The 22,717-nt window shown below is 29.9% G+C and overlaps 3 protein-coding genes across 3 annotated transcripts in view; all 3 read left to right on the forward strand.

Annotated features, from left to right (window-relative positions):
- The window catches only part of LOC113378221, a 24,482-nt gene extending 14,348 nt beyond the window's left edge, over positions 1–10,134 (forward strand). The window contains exon 2 of the mRNA XM_026618753.1: positions 7,696–10,134. Within this exon, the coding sequence (XP_026474538.1) occupies positions 7,696–10,134 (2,439 nt within the window). The remainder of the gene's footprint in view (positions 1–7,695) is intronic.
- Positions 10,135–10,168: 34 nt separating this feature from the next.
- LOC113378231 lies at positions 10,169–13,841 on the forward strand. The gene is made up of 7 exons (XM_026618763.1): positions 10,169–10,443; positions 11,384–11,612; positions 11,682–11,975; positions 12,496–12,709; positions 12,787–13,004; positions 13,136–13,336; positions 13,399–13,841. The coding sequence occupies exons 1-7, from the start codon at positions 10,169–10,171 to the stop codon at positions 13,834–13,836; spliced, it is 1,869 nt and encodes a 622-aa protein (XP_026474548.1). The 3' UTR covers positions 13,837–13,841.
- A 2,929-nt stretch (positions 13,842–16,770) lies between these two features.
- On the forward strand, positions 16,771–20,126 carry LOC113378242 (ankyrin repeat domain-containing protein 54-like). The gene is made up of 4 exons (XM_026618772.1): positions 16,771–16,967; positions 17,981–18,217; positions 19,213–19,333; positions 19,599–20,126. The coding sequence occupies exons 2-4, from the start codon at positions 18,054–18,056 to the stop codon at positions 20,124–20,126; spliced, it is 813 nt and encodes a 270-aa protein (XP_026474557.1). The 5' UTR covers positions 16,771–16,967; positions 17,981–18,053.
- Positions 20,127–22,717: the final 2,591 nt, after the last annotated feature.

The raw sequence follows: 22,717 nt of genomic DNA on the forward strand, positions 1-22,717 counted from the left end.
TTAAATTTAGAGTATATAATTAAAATGGGCAACTAGGTATCAACAATTTTTGTTCCAAAGTCATTTTTGGATTATTTCATAAGACTAACCACGCATGTCTTCAAAGTTCATCAGATGCGAAACATTTGAAACAAAAGTTACAATTCAAATTCTCGGAATAAACAATCCATTTTCTAAGCATTGACTCCCCATTTTCCATTTTTTCTATTATAATTAGTATTATAATTAATTAATAATTTCTTTCTTTCTATAATTTCTTTAATTAGTACCGTTTCAAATAAATCAGCTCGCAATTTTTCATCAATAACGCCTAATAATTAATTCAAACTTTCGCAGGTTTGCGCTAGATAATTTTTTTTCGATTTCATGTTAACTTCAAACGAAGAAAAAATGTAATAAGTACATTAAACAATAAGCAGAACAATAATTTACTAACTTGTAGAGTTAATAATCGGTTAATTGTTTCTACTTTATCACATTGCAAACTGAATATGATTTTCGTGTCTCCGTATCCATAGTTAAGTTAGATTGTTTATTATAAACAATTTAAAAAAATTATAAAAAAAATAATAATATATTATAAATTTCATTTCCGAATCTCGTTTTGGCGCCCCCTAAGGCGTGCGCCCGCATTTTTTGCATGCATCGCATGCAAGGCAGGACCGGCCTGTATATATATATATATATATATATATATATATATATATAATAATAGTGGGTTCTTCGGAATTTTTATATATGTATGTAAGTGTGATGTGTGTTGAGTGAAAAGTTATCAGAAAAATTAGAGCGTCTTATCATAAAGTAAATAATGTTGATACCTCAGGTCGAATGCACCTGTAATACATGACACACCCATATATACATAGCATAACATAATAAATAATGATTTTATTTTTGTAAAATTGCTCAATACGTTATAGAAATTTGTAATTTTTGATTGCTATTAAAAATATATAAAAAAAATAGAAATAACCTCCAACAAAATAATTAGGTTTCGTATAAATATTTTCTACGATTGAAACTATTAAACTAAACAACATGTTTTATATAAATCATTTTTATAATTTTTGATTATTTGAGTTATGTCCACTAAGGACAATTGTGAGTTTTAATTGTATAAGTAGTTGTGATTAAAAAAAAATGTTTCAGTATTTTAGCAACAATGAAACTTATAATAAATGAAAATAATAATAAATAAAAAACATCATTAAACCATAAAATTTATTTCAACTTCAAATTTATTGTTTTTGGAGAAGAACTTTATCCGCTATACTTATATATGTAAAAATATTGAATTACGCTTCGGATTCAAAAGTAAAGTAATTACATATTTATCGATTTTGAATATTTTTCCAAAGTATCCATTTTATATCGTTTTACCGTTATTTTTCAATCAAATAGCACTGATGCACACAAAATAATTCGATAAATCTGCCCCTTGTACAAGAGCTACCCTATGGAAAATCCTTTGGCGCCCCTTATGTGTTGTTATGGGAAGTTTTAACATCTGCCGATGTGGTATATGCTCGTTGAAAATTATCAAAAGATTTTATTATATATATATATATATATATATATATATATATATATATAAGAGAAACTAGGTGTAAATGGCCAAAATTGCTAAAATTGGCATACAGTGTCTGGGGTCTTATTTCTTACAGTTTTTACAATAAACAAGTTGCAAAAAATATTCTTGAAAAGCCAATTCCATAAATAATAGATTTAGTTTGTACGTTTCTAAACTTAATATGTATCATCATTTGTCAAATTTAAATTGATTACATAATATAGATTATGATAAAATAAATGATTAATAAATAAAACAATAATTAGGAGAAACAAATGTTTATACGTTTTGACACAAAAGTATCAACTTTTGATTTTTCCAATCAAATTCAACAATTTTCATTTTGTCTTTTTTTGTTAAAAAAATAATATTATATAATACATACAAAACTATTGTATGTAATGTATATGTAACTAATATACATTATAATAATCGTTTTATATAGAACTTGGAGCTCGTTTTAATTAAACTTCAACGGATCTTGTTTTAATTATAAAAAATCAAACTTGTCTTTTTATATATTTATAGAAAAAAGTTCAAATTATTCGAATTACTTGTATATAAAAATTGTGAAAAACTTCGGTTTAAAAATTTAAGATTCGGTTTAAAATTAATCAGTATTTTCAAGAGTTGCACAAAATATAGCATATTTTTCTAAAAGTAAACTAGTGGTGCATGGCATCGTGCCTAGGCATATTGCTAGAACTTCTCATATTTTATGCAAACTCAGCTTCCAAAATACCAGATCAAAGAATCTTAAGTTTTCGTCCAAAAATTCAGTATATTTTATTCATTTATTACCAAGTAACCCAAGTCTCCTCTATCCAAATATTCTTGTAAGTTCACTTTTACTTTCGGCGAACTAGAAAAGTAAGTTTAGGGTCCTTTTCATAAAATATGACAAAGGAATCAGAAGGCACAGAAAAAGGGGCGGGAATCAGTACGTCGAAAATTGCAGTCACCAGAATTATATTTATTAAATACAAAATATTAGAGGTATAAATTTTAAATTTTGCAAAGTGTATCTAGTTTTTGATTTATTTCATATTAAATTATTCGTGATGGAAATCTCGTAAATTGTTGTAAAGTGTTCAAGGCGTCAATGCAAATGCAATAATGTCATGATCGTGTAATTATTATTGGGCCCAACCTATCTTGTAACCTTCGGTAATTTCATAAATATGTAAAATGCCATATATATATATATATATATATATATATATATATATATATCTTGATATTGTTGTATATATATATATATATATATACGATTTACAATTACGAAATTCTAACATAATGTTTACTAAGCAATCACATAATTTTTGCTTATATATTAATTTGTTAGCAATATAGTATTTATGGCAATAATTTCTCCCTGTAATATAATAATGCATAAGTTAAAAAAATATTTTTTAATTCATTTTTTTTCATTATTTTGTTTCTGGAGGTTTATCAAAAATATCTGAACTTTTCAAGGTAAATTCTGCAAGAAATTGTAAATCGTTCTAATGATGGAAAAAATTATCTATTTTTTAAAATTAGAAGCTAATTTTTTAAGTCGGTAAGTTTCACTTATTGCTGATTTGGTGGTGGCTTTAATGAATCTAAATCAACCATAAAAAATGATAAAAAAAAGAATAACAAAATAGTCATTTTAAAGAGTCCATATCTCTGATCATATAAAACAACACTGCTAAAATGCAGCTTTTAATTTTTGGCTTCAAACGGTTGTAGTAGAGTTATTTTTTGTGAACAATTAAATAATTACAAGATATTAACTTCCCATATGCTAAGTTATGATAATCGCAAAACAATGGAAAATGTAAATTTTTGCGTACCTTTACATTTCAAATGTTTCTGTACATTTTGGAATACCTTAGAAAAAAATCATGTATGTATGTGTGTATGTGTGTGCATGTATGTATGTATGTGCGGATACAATTTTTCGTCTACGATTTCGTGAACACGAATCAACTCAAAAAAAAATCGATTCCTATTGATAAGAAGACGTGCTGAGTAGTTTTTGGACAAGGCAGGTCGAGCCCTTTCAAAGATACGGGGCAAAAAGAGCCAAAAATGGTAGTTCAGTTTTTGAAAGAATGGAGCTTCTGATTTAAATAATTCAAAAAACATTTTATTTGTGTTGACGAAATAAAAAACTGATACAATTTTTGGGAAGACAGGTTTTGAAGATCCAATATAAAAAATGTGATTTGGTGGTCAAAATTTTTTATTAAACATGGACACATTATTGGATATTTGATAGCGATCTTGAGAATAAAAACAAATTTTGTTCACATTTCTATGGGTTCCGTATCAATATTTATCCGAAGAAACTTACTGATTTTTGTATTAGGTTTAACCCAAGTTAAAGTGAAAAAAAAGCTTGTCGAGCTTTAGAGATCCATGTCCAAACATACATATATAAGTTTGTAATTTATAGTGTCTCCATAGTATTGTCTGGAATTCTGAGTAAAATTTTCAAATTTTATTCCATCGACGTTAGAAGCTAACGTTCCATTCACCAGACGTTTCGGAATGCAACAAACTTTACGTGTTCAGAATTCGGAATCGATCGTGTGAACAATAGCAATATAAATATAAATTTTCAATATATGTATCTCGAAATGCAATCGAATCAGTGGGCGATACTTTGAATAATAATAATTATAAAACGTTATGTTATCAAAGTGTGATAATTCATACTTATGGGGAATAATGTTCCCAAAACATAATGTATAGATACTGGGACTGGGAAATATGTGAGTATGCTGATTGATTAGAAAAATTTATTGTAGACAAGAAATAAGTTTATTGCAAGTACTTAATTGTTTACTAAAAACCAAGTCTATTGACAAGATAACCATTGTTTGAAGTCAAAACTTACAAACTAAGGATTTAGTCTTGAAACAAAAACAAAGTATAAATATTCTTGTAATAAATGAAGATTTAAGGATATGAAAATTGAATTCTTATTTACTAGTGTACGGCTATAAGCATATTGATATGTATCAACATTTCTGATAAGTAATTTTATACATTAAATTATAATTATAAATTGAATGCTCTTGATCGATAATTATTTCACAATAATAAATTCAAACACTTGCAAAACCCTGGAGTCAGTTTTCCAAACAAAGATTTATGCCCAAATAAAATTCTGGTAGCAAAAATACTTCTCTATTTTATTTTATAATTTCCAGTAAATGTTACTATATTCCTCTACCTGACCTCGACAGGTGTACTGCAATATCCACCAGAAGGATTAGCAATTATCCTTTCCCATTCAAGGATACTGTTTGCGTTTTAAAAATGCAAATTGTTTTCGAAGCGTACGATAATAATGGTCCATTGTGTTTGATTTAGATTAGATTTTATTTTTACTCCATTGGAGAACAGGTAACACATCAAGGAAAAAGCAGAGATTGTAAAGAAAAGGTCCGCTGTCGAACAAATGAAAATTATTTGATAATATCTGCAAATCGAAATTATTTTTCACATATAATTTGAATTCCAAATTTATGGATATATCTCACAAAATCTGTTAATTATCGGTTATTTCATTTAAAATTCTAAGAGATAGAGATTTGTGATATGATTTGGCCATTTTAGAAATTTTGCCTGAGGCTAACAACTGTTAATTAGAATGTTTGTCGATAACATATTTTATATACATATATAAATATGTATGTGTGTATAAATACATATGTTTAATAGTTTATTTAGATATACATATAATTCTAAATAAAATTATTTATTGATAGTGATAATTTATAGAATTTACCAATATCAAGTTTTCTTTTAATCTGGTTATTGTGACATTGTTACGCGACTAATTTGTCATAAATATTTATTTTATGAAGTGAATTAATATTTTACTTATAAAATTAACTTTACTTTTAAGATAAATAATACTTTACTTTAAAAATTATCATTGAAGTGGAATTAATAAGTATGCATTTTTAGAAGATTTTGTTCTTTAGGGGCGTCTAATAATTACGTGATGCTTTTAGGGTAGGGGGGGGGGGTGTAGACAACAATATCACGTGTATTTATTTTTTATCTAAATTTAAGAAAAAACAGACATTAAGAAACAATCGATTTTTTCGTAAATTCGAAAAATTCGTTCGAAAAATTTTATGTAACTAAAAATTACATAAATTTGTTATGTAATTGGAGGTAAGGTAATTTTAAATATTACGACGTATCACCAAGGGGGAGGAGAGGGGTCCAAAAATCCCTAAAAAATCGATCACGTCCGACTATCTATTTGCTTCGGATAAAATATTTAGGATTAACTTGACCTCCTTTACATATAAAAATATTTAGTCGTTTTCAAATTCCTTTATTAAATACAGCAATTTTACTATCTTCATGTAATTTCAATTACATGAGATCATCATTCTTACTAGAAAAAATCACTCAGAAACTCAGAAATTCAGAAACCAAGAATCACTCAAAAATATATTAAAAGGGTATTAATTATTTCTTGTAATTGATAGAGGATAGAGGAAAATCTGTTTTTCCCAATTCTGTCCATAAGTTAAGTGTATAAAACATGCCAATAGGTGAGAAAGCATCATAAATGCTAGTTCAATTTATATAATCTGATTTACAACAGGAGCAATATTGTTTAACAATGCACATTGTTTAAAACGTAAACAAGTCGCGCCTTATTTTTTAAATTAACTCATTCCAAACGATGAGTAATGCTAAATGAAAAATTGTTAGCAAGGATGTCAAAGTCTGGATCAAGTGGGGCCTAATTATAAAATTTGTGAGCTAGGAACTTGTGGAGCTCAAAGTTCAGAAGCATTAAATTCCAATATTTGGTAACATCCCGTACAGTAAATTATAGTAAGCGCAAAAAAATTGAAAATATTTTTTTTGCATATCTTTACGTTTCAAGGTCTTCTGAAGATTTTGACATTTTAAAAAAAAATGATGTGTGTGTGTGTCGATGCAAACTTGCCTTAAAGCGCAAAGTTACTTATAATTTTTGTTTGTTTGCTACCAGAATTTTATTCTGGGCATAGTGTTTTGGTTGGAAAACTGACTCCAAGGTTTTGCAAATGTGTGAATTAATTATTATGAAATAATTATCGATAGAGAGCACTCAATTTATAAATTTTATGTATAAAATTACTCATCAGATATTATGTTGATACATAACACTGTGTCTGTTACACTTATTCACAATTAAATAAATAAATGTTTGATGACACATCATCTCGATGTTTAGATGAGATGACAAAATCTTATCTTGAGATTCTATAACACGTTCTGCATCTCGTATTCTTCATAATATAATTATAAATACGATGACATGTTTTGTAAAATTGTCATGCACAACATACACAAATATAAAAAAGCTTTGACAAGATAAAAAAATAGTCATATAAAAATTATGCTTTACATAATCATCATCGTATTAGATTTATTCAAAAAATCTTTTGTTTGTGTGCACAAAATGCGTTTGCAAAAAATTTTGTAATTTTGAAAATTTTCAAAAAAAATTTAAAGTTGCAAAAAATTAAAATACGCGCTTCGATATTACATCTCTCTTCGATTGCTCTGAAAAAGTTCGAAATATAACAAAAAAACATTCAAATTTTTCAAAAATCATTTTTTTCCAAAATTTTCAAAAATCTCAAATTTCATTTCTTCCAAAGTTTTTAATTTTTAATGGTTTTTCGGCAAAGGAAGTTTCATCAATTTGCCTTAAGGCACGATGCTATACACCACTAGTTTTATTATTTTTTGTTGTTATTTTTTGTTTAACATTTCACTTTTAACACAGCTACATGATGCCATTTGTATAAATTTTTGATAAATTTCATATTTCTTAAATTTTATTTATCATTAATGAATCACAAATATCTATTTTCTCGACTAATCGCATCAACTCTTCAAATGATGTCATGGACCAATGACCAATCAGAATTTAGGGAAGTCAGTTTTATATCGTAGATCTACACCTTAGGCGCGCCTATAGAAGTTTTACTTCAAAAAACTATCAAAAATATTTAACTGAAAACATACTATAAACTTAGTGGTTTTCTATCTAAAACAGTTATTTGAACTTTAAGCTTCATTTATTTCATTTATTTTTTTTCTTTCAGATGTCGAATTTCCAAAGAACAAGAAGCAAGGTCTGGTGGGACTCCGAAGATGACTATCCAACAACATATCAAGCACCTAAAACGCCACAAAACGCTCAAAATGTCTCAAACAGCTCTCAAAATACTACAAATAATTTAAATAAAAACGAGCACTCGCCAATTGATAACCAAATTTTACAAAAATACCTTGCAGAAAACCAGAACGTACGCGACGTGCCAACTTATTACGAAGAACAACAATCTGCATCTCCCAACCATCAACTTTCTGGTGATAAAAATGTAGTGGAAAATTTAGATAGTAGTAAAAATAATTTAGAAGGTTTTCAAAATCTCTCTCCTGGTAGTCCCAGGCCGTATCCCAGAATGTTGAGAGCAGCAAGTCCAGCAAGTCATAGGAGTCAAGATTCAGGATTTTCTGATAGCGATTGCTCACCAGCACAAACTGCTCCGAAACCGATAAAACGAGAAGAAAATTGGCAGAGAGTTATTGAAAGTTTGAGGATATCTAAAAGTTCCGATGCAATATGCAGCAGAAATGATCAAGCAGTGGTAAATGATGTAAAAGTAAGTACTTCCAATGGAATCGACTTTGAAAGTCAACTTGATGAAAACTTTTGGAAAAACTTGAAAGCTCCTAAAAAATCTAATACCAGTACTCCAAATACCATAGCTCAATTCAATAGTATCCAAAAAGGTTTTACACCTGATTTGCAAAAAATACAATTAACACCACTGAAGAATTTTATGCAAACGCATCAAGATGATAAAAAAGTTGAACCAAAAAATAATATTATAGAAAAATCAAAAAGTGTAGATGTTGATATCAGTAACGTGCAACGTAGACCAAAATTATTATCAGTTCGAAGTTGTCCTGATGGCAGAACAAACAGTGTTCACAGATTAATTTACAAGTTTGATCATGGTGAGTCACCTTTACCAGGATTCAAGCCTTCTGTCACAAAAAATCAAACTGACGAGGACAATTCGAAAAATATCAGCCACGTTGAAGTTTTATCCAATACAAAAACAAAAGATGACACACTTGATAAAAATAATTTAATTGCAGATACTTTGACCAAGTCGAACATGTCAAGTTTTGAAGTATATAGACATGTACCTAAAAATATATCCAGAAAAATTGAGTACATAGATTACTCTCAAATGTGTTGCGGTCCAATAAATGAAGAAGGTTATACAGCTGATCAATCGACAGTATCTTTGTCCCCTGAAATGTTCCATGAAAAACTTGATGAACTAAATTTCAGCAATGTTTCAACATTGTCTGAAGATCTACCAGATGGACACAAAACTTCGTTGAATTTAACAGGCTCACCTTTATACCAGAGCAGATTATTTGAAGAAACCGATAGAAATAGTATGATTCAAGATAATGAGTTGAACATGGCTAAAATAGTGTCACCTAAAAAGCGTACTGACACGTTCAGTCAAGGTGCTATGGATGATTCGTACTTTTATAAAAAAAGGCAAGGGTTAGCGAATAAAAGTTTGCCTAATCCAAGGAGCGATAAAAACGGTGCAAGGTACAAGTTGAATTTAACACTGTCCGCAGAAAAATTAGGAAACACTCCACAAATTATTGCTGAAAGTGATGCAAATAATGTAACAACCGTTAGTGTTAATTCCTACAACAGCATCGATGATTATGATATTCTTTACTCCAAAAAACCTGAACCTAACAATAACACTGTAGAAATCACAACCACGCCTGAAAACATGTGCCATGTTACCTGTGCAAATAAAAAATCACAAGAAACTGAAATCGCTGATGCAGCATTTTCAACACCAGCAAATGCTAAAAAATGTTATAACAATGAAACTTACGAATTGCAACTGCCGAGCAGTTCAAAACCGTATGCTGGAACATACGATCAAAATGTTGGTGGAAAATTAAGCGATGAAATCACCTTACCATCCAGTGACAGTGATTTAGCTCCAAGTTGTACTTCAACACCAAAATGGTACAAACCATCTGAAGTGAAGCAATTGACCCCAGTCAGTCACAGAAAAATTGCAGTGCATAGGCGAGTAAATTTACTGGCTGGATTTAATGCTGCACCAGAAGACAGTGATAAGGAAAACAGTCCTAAAAATGAGGACGAGAATAAAGTCGGTATTAAAATTGTGGATGGCAAGGTTTGGGTGAAATCCAAGAGCACTAATTGTGAAAAAGATATGGTACCCAGTAGTACAGGTTCTAGGTCAAACACACCGGACAGATCAGGTCCTAAAGATATCTTCGAAGAAGAAAGACCAGGAGACGTCACGCCAAAATTTAACAAAGAGGCTGATAAAAATATTTTTGAAGAAAATCGAACTCCGAAAATCAAAAAAGATAAAAATCTCCTCACCAAAATTTTTGGAAAAAGACAACATCAGCAAACGCTATACAAAACAATACAAACACACAAAAGTGTGTGAAGACCTCAATTTACCAAAAAGTGACAATACTAAAATGCAACAACAAAAAGTAATACCTCAACCTCGGAAATCTTTACAAAGACCAGAAAGCGTTAAAAGCTGGTTGAGGGAATTAGCTGACACTTGCGAACCAGAAGCAATGACGGCTCTGCAAAATAAGGCTATTCGTGGAAGTGCCAATTTTAAGTCAAATTTGAAAGCTGAATCTGTCAATAAAGATGTTGAAAGTGTACTTAGTAATGTGAATGCTGTGAGGAGAATAGCTGAGCATGCTGCAGGAGTTTTGGAGGAACTGGAAAACGTACAAAGGTAAGAAATAGATAGTGGTAATAATAATTAATTTTTTTGACCCTGATATTTCGATTTCTTACTCCATTTACATTAGTTATAGAATTTCCAAAAAGTCCCTATAGTATGTTGCTCCAAAAGTAAAATTTCATTCATTAACTTCCCGTAGGGTAGTTATAGTAATGGGCCAAAAATCGAAAATAAATTATTTTGCATTTCTCGACGTTTGAAGGTTTCTGAACATTTTGGCATACCTCAGAAAAAATGTTGTGTGTGTATTTTTTATTTAATTTGTAATGAATGGGAGAAGAGGTGATTAGTTTTTGGCAAAGACAGGTCTCGCCATTTCGAAGATACAGAGCCAAATGTGCAAAAAATATCAGTTTTTGAGTGAACTAAGCGTCCGATTTGAATGATCTAAAAAACTTTCTGCTTGTATTGACAAAACAATTGCTTTTGAGGATAAAAAATTATTACATCTTTTTTATTTTCCATAAAATATTTTGTAATTTGGATTAAAAATTCAAAAAATTACCCAGGGTAAGCACAGTCTAAGCGCCACTCTGGTACAAACGTTTACCAAAGTGCGTTTAGACTGTTTATGTACTATTGTGGAGCACTAAGCAAGTTAAGTGTGTCGCACAGAATTATAAATGATTTAGAATATATAAATTTTATATTTTGTATAAATTAGGCAACTATTTTTTTGAAATTGAATTCGAAATGAAATGACGATTGTTAATGTTCTGGAGATAAATTGATTTATGATTTACATTTGATTTGCTCAGATATAACAAGATAGCAAAAATAATGAAAGTCACAGTATTTGTAATAATATATTTGAAAACGTTTAAAATTTCTCGAATATTTCATTACGGTACGGAAAGTTCCAGCAATTTGCCTTAAGGCACGATGCCATACACCACTAGTTTTTTTCTCATTACTATGTTTTTCGTTTTAGGTGCATCATTGGAAACAAGCCAGAACTCAGTGGCCCATTATTGCAAAGTGCTTTAGGAGGTGTGACATCATTTGTAAAATCGAATGTGGCAACACCATCAAGTAATGCACTTTTGAAACAATGTGATGCAGTCAAAGTCAGTGGAAAACCAACAGATTTGGAGGACCTGGCTAGAATTGCAACTGGTGTTCGGGCACATGTTGAAGAACAATGTTTAAAATATTTGGAGGTAAGATTTGAAATTTAACTGTAACCTGTTATCAATATCAATTCCTTTAACATTTGTTCTCATCCGCAGGTTCTATCAGACACCTTAGAAGAACCTCCTTCATCACAGTGCCTGTCGGCTGCTTTATCAGGCCTCGGAGCCTTATGTTCGGCTTATGGCGGCGCCATCGGGTACTCTGCTGTCAAAGCTGGTTTGATCAGGGCTCTTTTAATTGTTTGTGTCAACTCACATACATACACATTAAGACAGAACACAAATGGTGAGGAAAATCAACTCACCGCACCTTCTAGTAGTCTTGGAAAAGCTTTGAGAGTTTTGGCGACTTTGTGTCAAACTGAACAAAGTATCAGGCAGTTTTGTCAGGTAATAAAAACTAAAAAAACGAATATTTCAACTTTCCGTACAGAAAACTTTTTCTGGGTTAATTCTGCCGTAATAGAGCTCATAAAATAGCATTGCCATGGCAACGCTCTCTGATGCTTGTTCTTGGTAGTGCAAATGATGTCTATCTATTTGCTGTGCGATCAGGCGTATTTTACATATAAACAAAGCAAAGAAGAATCTTAAAACAGAGTCTTCGATGATGCAGTTATCATAACATTCTCCTTTGCTTTGTTTATATGTAAAATACATTTGATCGCACAGCAAATAGAAAGACTTTTTCATAATTTTTGCTACCAAGAACAAGCAGAAGAAAGCGTTGCCATGACAACGCCCCTTTATGAGATCCGTTAAGGCAGAATTGCCCGATTAGTCTTATTCGATTCAGAATGACTGTAAACGTCGAGAAAACATAAAACTAACAAATGGAATTTCTTGATAAAAACAAACATCTGTCAATAATTCCAAGCCAAGATTTTTTGATTCAACTATTAATTTCTAGGCTGGTGGTGTATCGGTTCTCCAGGATATTTTAGAAGACAAGAGATGTGCAGAACCAGAAAGAAGGGAAGCTTGTGCTGTGTTGACTCAGATTACAGGACCATGGGTCACCAATGAGACTGAAATCAATAAAGACAAGAACAATAAGCACCAGAATTGGGATTGGAGACAAGAGTTAAATAAACATAAGACGCAGCTTGTACGTGCTTTAACAGGTAAGGCATAAAACTGATTTAACTTCTCCCTATTTTTTCTAAATATTTATGATATTGTTCTTCTACTCTTATTCTAGATCTACTCTCTGAGACCAAGTGCTGCCAAACTCTTCTGCTGTGTGCTGCAGCATTGGCAAATGCAAGTCTTCCTCGTATGTCAACTTTTAATGACAATACCCAAGTGATGTCACCTAACAGCGTGGCTGTAACAGAAAGTTTAGCCTGGTGTGAAGCAGCTACAGAATTGCTTAAAGCCGTTAAACGACGAGGACCAGGGTGCTCGGTATTCTTACAGGTTAGTAACCAGAAAACTGGAATAGTTTAGACTTTCTTCAAACAGTAATTGATTGATCTGCTATTTCAAGAAAAGTTACTTACTATATGTACAATGCACAAGTTGTTTCTAAAAATCATTTTCTATTCCAGGAGCAGACAAGCTCTTTGCTCTGCAACTTGAGTGCAGTCCAAGAATGCAGACGCAGACTCTGCCCATCCTCCAAAAACCCAGCAAATTCAAGTGAACCCATAATGGCTATATTTTCATTCCTTAACACATGCAGAAGATTTATAGCACCTGAAGAATCCGCATCTTTCAGGCGTGGTGTTATGAGAGCATCAGAGAGAATGGTAAGGAAATTAATACAAAAACCTCCTAAACCAGTTTTTTAACTGTCAATTATTTGTTCTAGGACTATTCCAGTTCCTTGCTCCAAAACAGTGTCCGTGCCAAGTCAGACCAATCAAGATCAAGCACAAAATCCGAACGTCTACCAAGAACGCCTGACAATTTTTTCACCAATACCAGTTCCAAAACAAATCTAGAACTATCATCATTCAAAAGTCCGGAATCACCCAAGTTCACACCAGCTGAAAAGGCATCAGCAGAACGCATGTTGATATCCACAACTTTATGTTTGACCAGATTTTGTAGAGATCGAGAAGTTGCCAGGTTTTGCTTCAAATTGGGAAGTCAGAGACATCTTTTGTTGGCTGCAGATTTGTTGAAGATGCAGCAGCAGAAGAATGTAAAAGAAGTTTTGGCTGTTTGTGAAGAAACCGCCAGAATTATTTCGGCTTATGGCAATAATGATACTTCTTTGGTCACGGTAAATGAAAGTTATGTTTGAAAAGGTAAAAGACATAAATAGAAATTATTGCATCAAGAATACGCCTGGTTATTGTTGTTTTTTAGCGAAATACTCTATTTATCTGCAAAATGTCAGGTACATTCTAAAATATTGCTTGTCTAATATTATCAATTTGATAGTTTTATAATCCAACTGTCAGTCAGCAAGTTGGCATTTTTGCAGTTTGTTTAGTGTTGTTTTAAAAACTTTGAGTATTTTAATTTTATGGGAAAATTTTTACTTTGTATTTTTGAGTGGTCCTTAACATGGACATTTTTGAATTTCTTTGCTCCCAAGTGCTCCAAAGCTTCCAAATTAATAAAAAATAAATCTCTAATAGTTTTAGCTATTAATATTAACATTTTGATAGTCCGCAATTCAATTAAAAGTTTGGTAATTCATTATTAACATATGTCATTAAGTAAATTCTTGCGCCATCTGTGATAAAAAACACTTTTAGCACTTGTAATTTTGATGGTGCTAAAAGTGTTTTTTTATCACAGGTGGCGCAAGATTTTACTTAAAGACATATGTTAATAACAAATATAAGAAACTCTATTTAAATGTTAATATTATGAGCTAAAACTATTAGAGATTCATTTTTTATAAAATTTGGATACATTTGAGCCCTTGGGAGCAAAAAAAAATCAAAAATGTCCATGTTGAGGACCACCCTATTGTATTTGTTACATATTGCGCTCTCCCTCTAATACAAAGCGTCAAAAAGAGACAGACAACATATTGATTCCAATTTGCAAACAATTTATATATTGTGCTCTCCCTCTAACGAATTCAAATATTAATATTTAAAGGCATATTTAATTTTAAATGAACACAGAATAACATGATTAAATTTTATAACAATTTTCTTGTTCGTTCAAGAGATATTTCTAAATATTGTTTATACTAAGTGGAAAATATATTTTAGTATTTAAGTTATTAGTCATTACTGTGATATTGTAGAAAATAGCAATATGTAAAATATAAAATGCCATTTAGCAACTACTAAAATTTTTACGTACATTAAAATATAAAAATAAAATAAAATTATACCGTAAGATACAATTATTCCAGTATTTTGTCAAATTTTCAAGATTAATATAGATTAAAAACATATATTATAAAATGTGTCAATTCTTCAGCCCATAATTTTTGTACATTGTTAACAAATATTATAGGCCTAGGATAAACTTTTTGTCTCACATACTCATTTATCATAAGACAATTAACGTACTTAAAATTTCAAGAAGGCAAAAATTTATTATTTATCTTATTATAAGCGAGTAGTAACACAAAAAAGTTTATCAAAGAAAAAAATATGAGATTTAATTCGATTTTAAAATTATTATATTTTATGTGCCATTTCGTCATACAAAAAATTATATTTACTAAAAATTTTATATATACTTATGTATTTTATTTGATGGTATTTTTATATGAAATTATAATATATAAATATTAACTAGTCTTTTTTTTTAACTTCCCAAAGGAGAAGTTTGTGTTTTTGACAGAAAATGTCGCGTGCTAATTTCAGGTTATATGCCCATGACATATCCTGTGGTAATAATTTGGAATCCTTTATGTTAACACATCAATTGATTTTTATAACTGTTATAGCAGTTGATAATAATACATATATGTATCAAATAAAATAAGTTCTTTGTTCTTACCTTCAAATCAAAACTGCATTTCACCACTTTAGAACCGCCATTACTAAAATCAAATCGACGTCTGTCAAATTAAACCCTATGTTGACAATTTTTCTTAATGTATTAACAAAGTTATGTTTAATACTAAATTTACCTTATAATGTGCACCACTATATCATATTTAAAATAATTCACAATTACTTTCTGAGACAAAAATTTGAAATAAATCACAACAGGATCGAAGGGACCAAAACGAACTGTCATCGAAGTTAACATCGCACTAATAACAAATAAATCACATGGATTTTTCAACTAACCTTAATAATTTTTTAAATAACGCATTTAAATTCATAAAAAAAGAGTTGCACTTTTATACCTTATATATTTCTTAAATTAAACTTGTACAATAATTCCACTGACTTGAATACTTATTTAAAAATTTGGCTAAATTTGGAAATGTCATTTACAAATCAAATCAGTGTGAACATAGCACAGATAACACTTTACTTACTTTATGTTCAAATCTTAAAAAATAACAATTACACAATAATCTGCAATAAAATTAACAAAATATTATATATTTAAGTAAAACATCCCACTTTTATTAAATTTAGATAAATAATAATAATAATTATATAGCAATAAGAATTGTATATGTTCAGATTTCGTGTTTAAATTTTGCGCCCTTAGTGGCAGCCATTTTTGTTGGCAGTTTTTGACAGTTGTGTAAAGAAAATTATTAACTATCGTTTTAATTAAATAAAAATAATTATGCTCAATTAAGTTATGCATTAAGTTGATGTGATATAAAATATTTCATATGTATGCTCCAAAAACGACAATTACTTGTTATTTACATATATCAGAAAGTCCATACAACTTGCCTCAAGGTAAAATGCCACTTACACTTATTTTATTTTATATAAATATTGCGCATTTAATTCTGTAAAACTAAATAGCTTTAAAGAATATATATATATATTAAAAATTTAAATAATCCGCTATTATTAGTTCTAAAGTTCTCCAACAGATACTACTTGAATTTCGAACATGACATTTCAACAACAAGGAGAGCAATATACAAAAGTCTGTGCGATAGAAAGAGACAAAGCATCAATGTTTTTGTATGACGAAACTTTGGCATGTTTACACATTCCTAATTTGACATTGGAAAACAATCTTAATTACTAAAAGTTCGCGAATTAATATTACAAGTACAGGTGTTGCATTTGCGAACAATATTTTGTTCAATCGTATGCAAATACTTTTAGTTCATATAAAATGATTATATATGAGTGAAAATAATATCACAACTTATTTGAAGGATAAATGTCTTATGGGTGTAAAAAGAATCTTGACAAAGCTGTAAAATATTAAATTATTAATCAGTTTATTTATGAAAATTGTATGCACAATACTACAGTATGACTCATTCAACTTGTTTTTGTTGAATGTAAAAATGTTGTGGAAATTGTAACACAGGTGAGCTATTAAATTTTTGCTACTTACATAATTGTCCATTTGAATATAATTTTCTAAATTGTCTTGAATTTTACAATATAAAAGTTTTTCACCATCTAGGTTCATATATTTTCTTGTACACATTAAAGAATGTAAATGAATTGGACATGTTTCGTTGAACAACTTCCATGCTCAAACTGTTAGAGCTCAGACTGTTAGAGCTCACAAATCTGCTTATAATTATTCAAAGGCCCTTAGTTACAGTCATACATTTTATCAAATCCTTCTGTTCTAACACAATACATATCTGTGATGTGTTACATCCTCCACATCCTTGAATTTTTCAATAATTTCACATTCAAAGTCAAGAGACATTGATTCTGAAATCAAATAATAATTTGTAAGCATATTAAAACAAAAAAGTCTTTCACATTCTTGTGCTTCGCTCACACGAAATAATAAAGTACTGTACTTATTTATTACACTACAAAGCTTAAAATTTTATTTCTTTATTGCTAAAGATAGAATCTAATAAGAATCATATTCAGTTACTACATTACTACTTACTAACGTTACTACTTATATAATTGTTCATCTAAACTCAGGCAAAGATCAGTTTAAAACTTGTCTTTTGGATATTAATTTATAACAAATTTTAATTTTTTATTTTTGGACGATTACTATTACTATTGTTCATTTGAACACAGACGTCAAAGATTACTTTAAAAATTGTCTTTTAAATGATTTTTTATACACCAATTCACTAGCCAATTTTAATTTCAACATATTCTTGTATTCTTAAACGAATCCATCATTTCCATTGTCTTACTTGGATTACATTGTAATAACAAAGTTAATTCAAATATCACAATGCAACTTCCAATTTTGTTTATCTTATAGCTCGAGTCCAAATTTCATAATAAAATCCACGTTTCATTCAAATCTTATAACATATCTGTCTCATATTACATTACACACAAGTTCTTTGGCAGAATATCATATTGTCTTTATATTAATTTTTCATTTCGTTTCAGGAGTTACATAAAAACATTCCCAAGCAAAAACTGCTTTTCAAATTCGAATTTTATATAAATCTTCTATAATATAATGGATGAGGAAGCATGCAGCACAAGTGCAGGGCACTCGACAGATGTTTCATCAAGATATCTTGAATTGTGGGTTCCGAATGACTTTCAAACTTGTTTGCCAATGGTTGATCCATTGTCAAAATTATGCAATGAGGCAGTGCCGAAAGAAGATCAACCGGCGAGGTAAATTATTAATATTATAATTTTTATATATATATATATATATATATATATATATATATATTATATATAAAATTTAATGTATGTAAATATACTCCTCCTAAACGATTATTCGGATTTTGGTAAATCTTTCTGAAGTTTGTTAAGGAAATTTTTTAGGATGTATGTGATTATAAAAATATAGTGATATTGTAGAAATAAATGGCAAAAATAACAAAAAACGCTTATCATTATTTGACATTGAAAACATTTGAGCTGTCATTTGATAGAAATTTCAATTTACTTCAAATTTGAATGTAGCTGATGTTATGAGTCTAGATAATATTAGAATGATATATAAAAAAAATGTAATGTCTACATTATTATTGCCGAAAAGCAGGTGAGATGTGCCAGAAATTAAAATTGTGTAAGATACAGTCAACAGTATATGTTTGGCAGATGAAATTACATCATTCAGTTTAATAAATAATGCAACAAGTCCAATTGCATATTGCATATTGCATTGTTTCTTGTGTCAAAAATTCATTTGTTTGGCATTAGATATGGAATATTTAGCAAATTGATCTTAGATTGAGAAGTGCTTATATGAACTAAATTTTACAAATTAATTCATCTAAAATTTGAACACAAACAATAATGTTTATTAAGTTATTAGTAAAGAAAATGTACTTTAGATCTTATAATTGCCAAAAAGCAACTAATATATCGTACGAGATTATGAAAATTATAGACTAAATAATTGAAGCAATTGTGTTGTGTGGTAAAATAAAGTGTGATATTGTTCTTTTACCGCAAATACTATATTATTTTTTTCTGAATTTCTTATACTGCCTATGCAAAGACCATAAATGAATCACAAAGACAGGACATCAAATAGGGTATTAAAAAGTATAGGATAGAATGTTAAAAAATTTGGAACTTTTGAATTGTAGACGTGGGTACAAAACAACGACTGTCGGGTCATCCAGTATATATATATATTATTTTTATTTTTGCAGATGCTTTCGTGGTCCAATCATTCTAGACCGTAGACAAAGAAGGCATACTTGTGTGTACGATTCTAAGACTTTGAGAGCAAGAAGACTAAGAAACGCTGTATCGCTGAACAACCTTGATTTGGTAATTTTTTTTTTCATAACTCTCAATAATATTTATAGCCCATCACTATCGATACAATAAATTTCATAAATGAATAATCACTTGAACTTCTGTTTGATGTTAAAAATAGATTTTGTTTTCCTCTTTAATATAACAAGTTGTGCATGGCCTTAAGGCGAATTGCTGAACTTCCCGTACCAAAAATTAAATTTTTGAAAAAGATAAAAAAATTTTATAGGTAAGTAAGATGAAAGAATATTTCTAGACCTGAAGTCTTTTCCCCCAGGTCCGTCGCTTGCTCCAAACAGGAGTCAGCGCCAACAGCAGCGACAGCCAACGCAGAAGTCCTTTACATTTGGCCTCCTGCAAAGGCTACACACAGATGGTGAAGCTGCTCATCGAACACGGAGCAGACGCCAACATCAAAGACGACTTAGGAAACACTCCCCTACACTTAGCAGCCTGCACCAACAACATAGAAATCATCACCCTCCTCCTAGACGGGGGAGCTGATGTCTCATCCCTAGACAACTGCGGTAGAAATCCTTTACAGTTGGCTCAGAGCAAGCTGAGGCTGATCATAGAAATGAACAAGAAGAGGATCGAGCCTCCTGAGATGCAGAAATTGAAAGATCAAGTGCAACAGGTGGTCAGTATGTTGTTGACGTTTCTGCAGAAGCAGAAGGACGCTCGAGTCGAATTGGACGATTTGAGTGATAAACTTAATAAGTTGAAAACTTCAGAAATTAATGATATTGATGGAGAGGTTTCGAAATTGTTGGACGACTTGCAAATCTTAGAGATAAAGAAGTAAGTTAAAAAATGTTAGTTTATAAATGTTGATTATTTATAATCATGCAATAGATATAAAAATATATATTTAAGATGAACATTTTTACTGACGTTGCTGATCCATGAGGATCGTTTTATTCAAGAGTCAGTGATAGACATTTTTTCAAGATATTAAAAATGTGTTATTAATAGGATAATTCTGCCGTAACAAAGCTCATAAAATAGTGTTGTCATGGCAACGCTATCTTATGCTTGTTCTTGGTAGCGAAAATTATGAAAATGTCTTTTTATTTGCCGTGCAATCAGGCATGTTTTACATATAAACAATCAAGGAATAATGTTATGATAACTGCACCATCTAGAATTATGTTATAAGATTATTCCTTGCACGGCAAATAGATAACCATTTTTATAATTTTCAATACTAAGAACAACCATATGAGAGCGTTGCCATGACAACGCTATTTTATGAGCTCTGTTACTGCAAAATTGCCCCATAAATAATATTTTGGCATATAACGAGGTTACAGATTGATTGTAACCGCCATGAGAAAAATCAGAAAAAATCTATTGCAACCACTTTGAATATTATAGACTTTAAAGAGGAACTTATAAATTTGGTTCCCAAAATGATGAGAGAGATGGACAGAGTACATGTTTACCATGAGCTTGCAATAAAGATAATATTGACTCTGTTGGGGTCACCAAAAATTTGATTTTTTGATATTTTCATTTTTTAAGTCATGTTTTTAATATGACACAAATTTTGTACCATTTTTTAATATTGATTAAACACACGAACTTTTAATGTCACTTGCCAAGGCACTTAGTACATGGGACATTTCCCATAAATGTAAAATTGGGTTTATAATGAAACTCTTGTTGACTTATTTGTTTCACTAATTTATTCCCTTATGATTTACATGTGCATAACTTAACTTATTTATTTAATTTATTATTGTTTATTTTATTTATTTATTTAACTGGTTTTGCGAGTTACGCGGGTACTTTCTTATGTCCTTTCTTATTGACGCTTAAACTTGTACTGACAATTATAGCTAATATTTTGGGTAAATATTTTTTATTGCCCTGTATGAAGCGAACAACTTTCTGCTTGTGCGTTGTTGCATTTTTTGTACATTGGAGCAATTTGATCCAGTACATTTTTTGTTAAATTTACTGAATTTTAAAATTTTTGAATTCATAGTTAAAAAATAGTCTTTACTTTAGAAAACTTGGTGCAATTGTACCATTATTTTGGACTTTAGTTCTAAAAAAGGTTATTTAAGCTTACGGTTCCTGAGTTGAAATGAACAAAAACGATACAAATCAACCATTATAACCGAAAAATTGTCATGAAAGCAGGATAGAATTTTTTCTGATTTTTTTCATGATAGTTACAATCAATATTGTCAATTAATACTGCAAACCGGCTCTTATTTCAATACAGATAATTTAATATACAAGCAATAGTTTTGTAATATTTGTATTTTTGTTGTAAACAAACGAGAAAAAAGTGCTCAATTAATTTCAAACAAACAAAAAAAAAAAAACAAATGAAAAACTATGAATATATTAAGACTTAAATATATTTATAAATTGATTATACTATTTAACTACTCAATAAAAGCATATATAAATATAAGTCATATTTGTTTTTATCTGATTGATTATATATATATATATATATATTTAATATATATATATTTATATATTTATATATATACTAGCTGGCCCGGCAGACGTTGTGTAGCCATAAAAAATTCTTGCAGATAAAAAATAACTAACTGATTATTAATGTAGAAGTATGCGGTATAGTGAAAGTGTTAGCTAAAACAAATTATGTATATAGATGGTTTACTCGCTACAACACATGTTACATATAAATGCTACTGGAACGCATTATTAGTCATTGCAAGTGCCATCCTAATGTGAAACTGATTTTATTAACTTCCTGAAAGATAAGTTAATGTTTTCATCAAAAATTCCGATTCGCTATTTTTATGTAAAAAATGGTTTTTATATTTACAGCAAATTTTATTAAATTTTTAAGTTACATGAAAGACACCTACACGTTTATTTCGTGATTTGAAAACGTAACAATGACGAAATCGTTACATTTTTGCGCAATTTGGAAACGTAAAACAAACTCAGTTTTGAGGCGGAAATAGAAACGTCTGTGTGCCTCCTAATGTAACCGCTATTTTTGACGTAACATCTGTTACGTTATATCAACGTTTTAATTGCGTTTTGTGGTTTACTGGGAACTTATGACCCTAGACCAAAATGCTCCTTTAATATTAGTAAGAATCTTTCTTACCAATTACCATCCCGTACCGTCATTTCACCACTTCAACAGATTGTATTGATCTGTGTCTTGTGATTCAGTTTCAGTTTAAATTCTTATATAATAATATTATTGGTCTCTACCTTGGAAAGGATTAGAGACTCCAAAAATAACTTCATGCAATGTTTATATTCAAAACATTTTGGAGATATAAATATTAAACAAGAGTTGGAGAGATATCAGGACTAAGTACAGTAAGGCAGTACTCTGAAGTGTGCGGTAATGACTATGATCTTGTCGGAAGCACCGACGCGCTGATTTTTGGG

Source organism: Ctenocephalides felis, unplaced genomic scaffold, assembly GCF_003426905.1.
Source record: "Ctenocephalides felis isolate EL2017-DRISC unplaced genomic scaffold, ASM342690v1 CF-g0.4_SCAFFOLD_00845, whole genome shotgun sequence".
Taxonomy (NCBI): Eukaryota; Metazoa; Arthropoda; class Insecta; order Siphonaptera; family Pulicidae; genus Ctenocephalides; species Ctenocephalides felis.

Coding starts and splice junctions, on each gene's coding strand:
- LOC113378242 (XM_026618772.1), top strand. CDS start 18,054: ATGGATGAGGAAGCATGCAGCACAAGTGCAGGGCACTCGACAGATGTT. Junction 18,218..19,212: donor AAAGAAGATCAACCGGCGAG/GTAAATTATTAA, acceptor TTATTTTTGCAG/ATGCTTTCGTGGTCCAATCA. Junction 19,334..19,598: donor CGCTGAACAACCTTGATTTG/GTAATTTTTTTT, acceptor CTTTTCCCCCAG/GTCCGTCGCTTGCTCCAAAC.
- LOC113378231 (XM_026618763.1), top strand. CDS start 10,169: ATGCAACAACAAAAAGTAATACCTCAACCTCGGAAATCTTTACAAAGA. Junction 10,444..11,383: donor GAACTGGAAAACGTACAAAG/GTAAGAAATAGA, acceptor TTTTCGTTTTAG/GTGCATCATTGGAAACAAGC. Junction 13,337..13,398: donor TGAGAGCATCAGAGAGAATG/GTAAGGAAATTA, acceptor TATTTGTTCTAG/GACTATTCCAGTTCCTTGCT.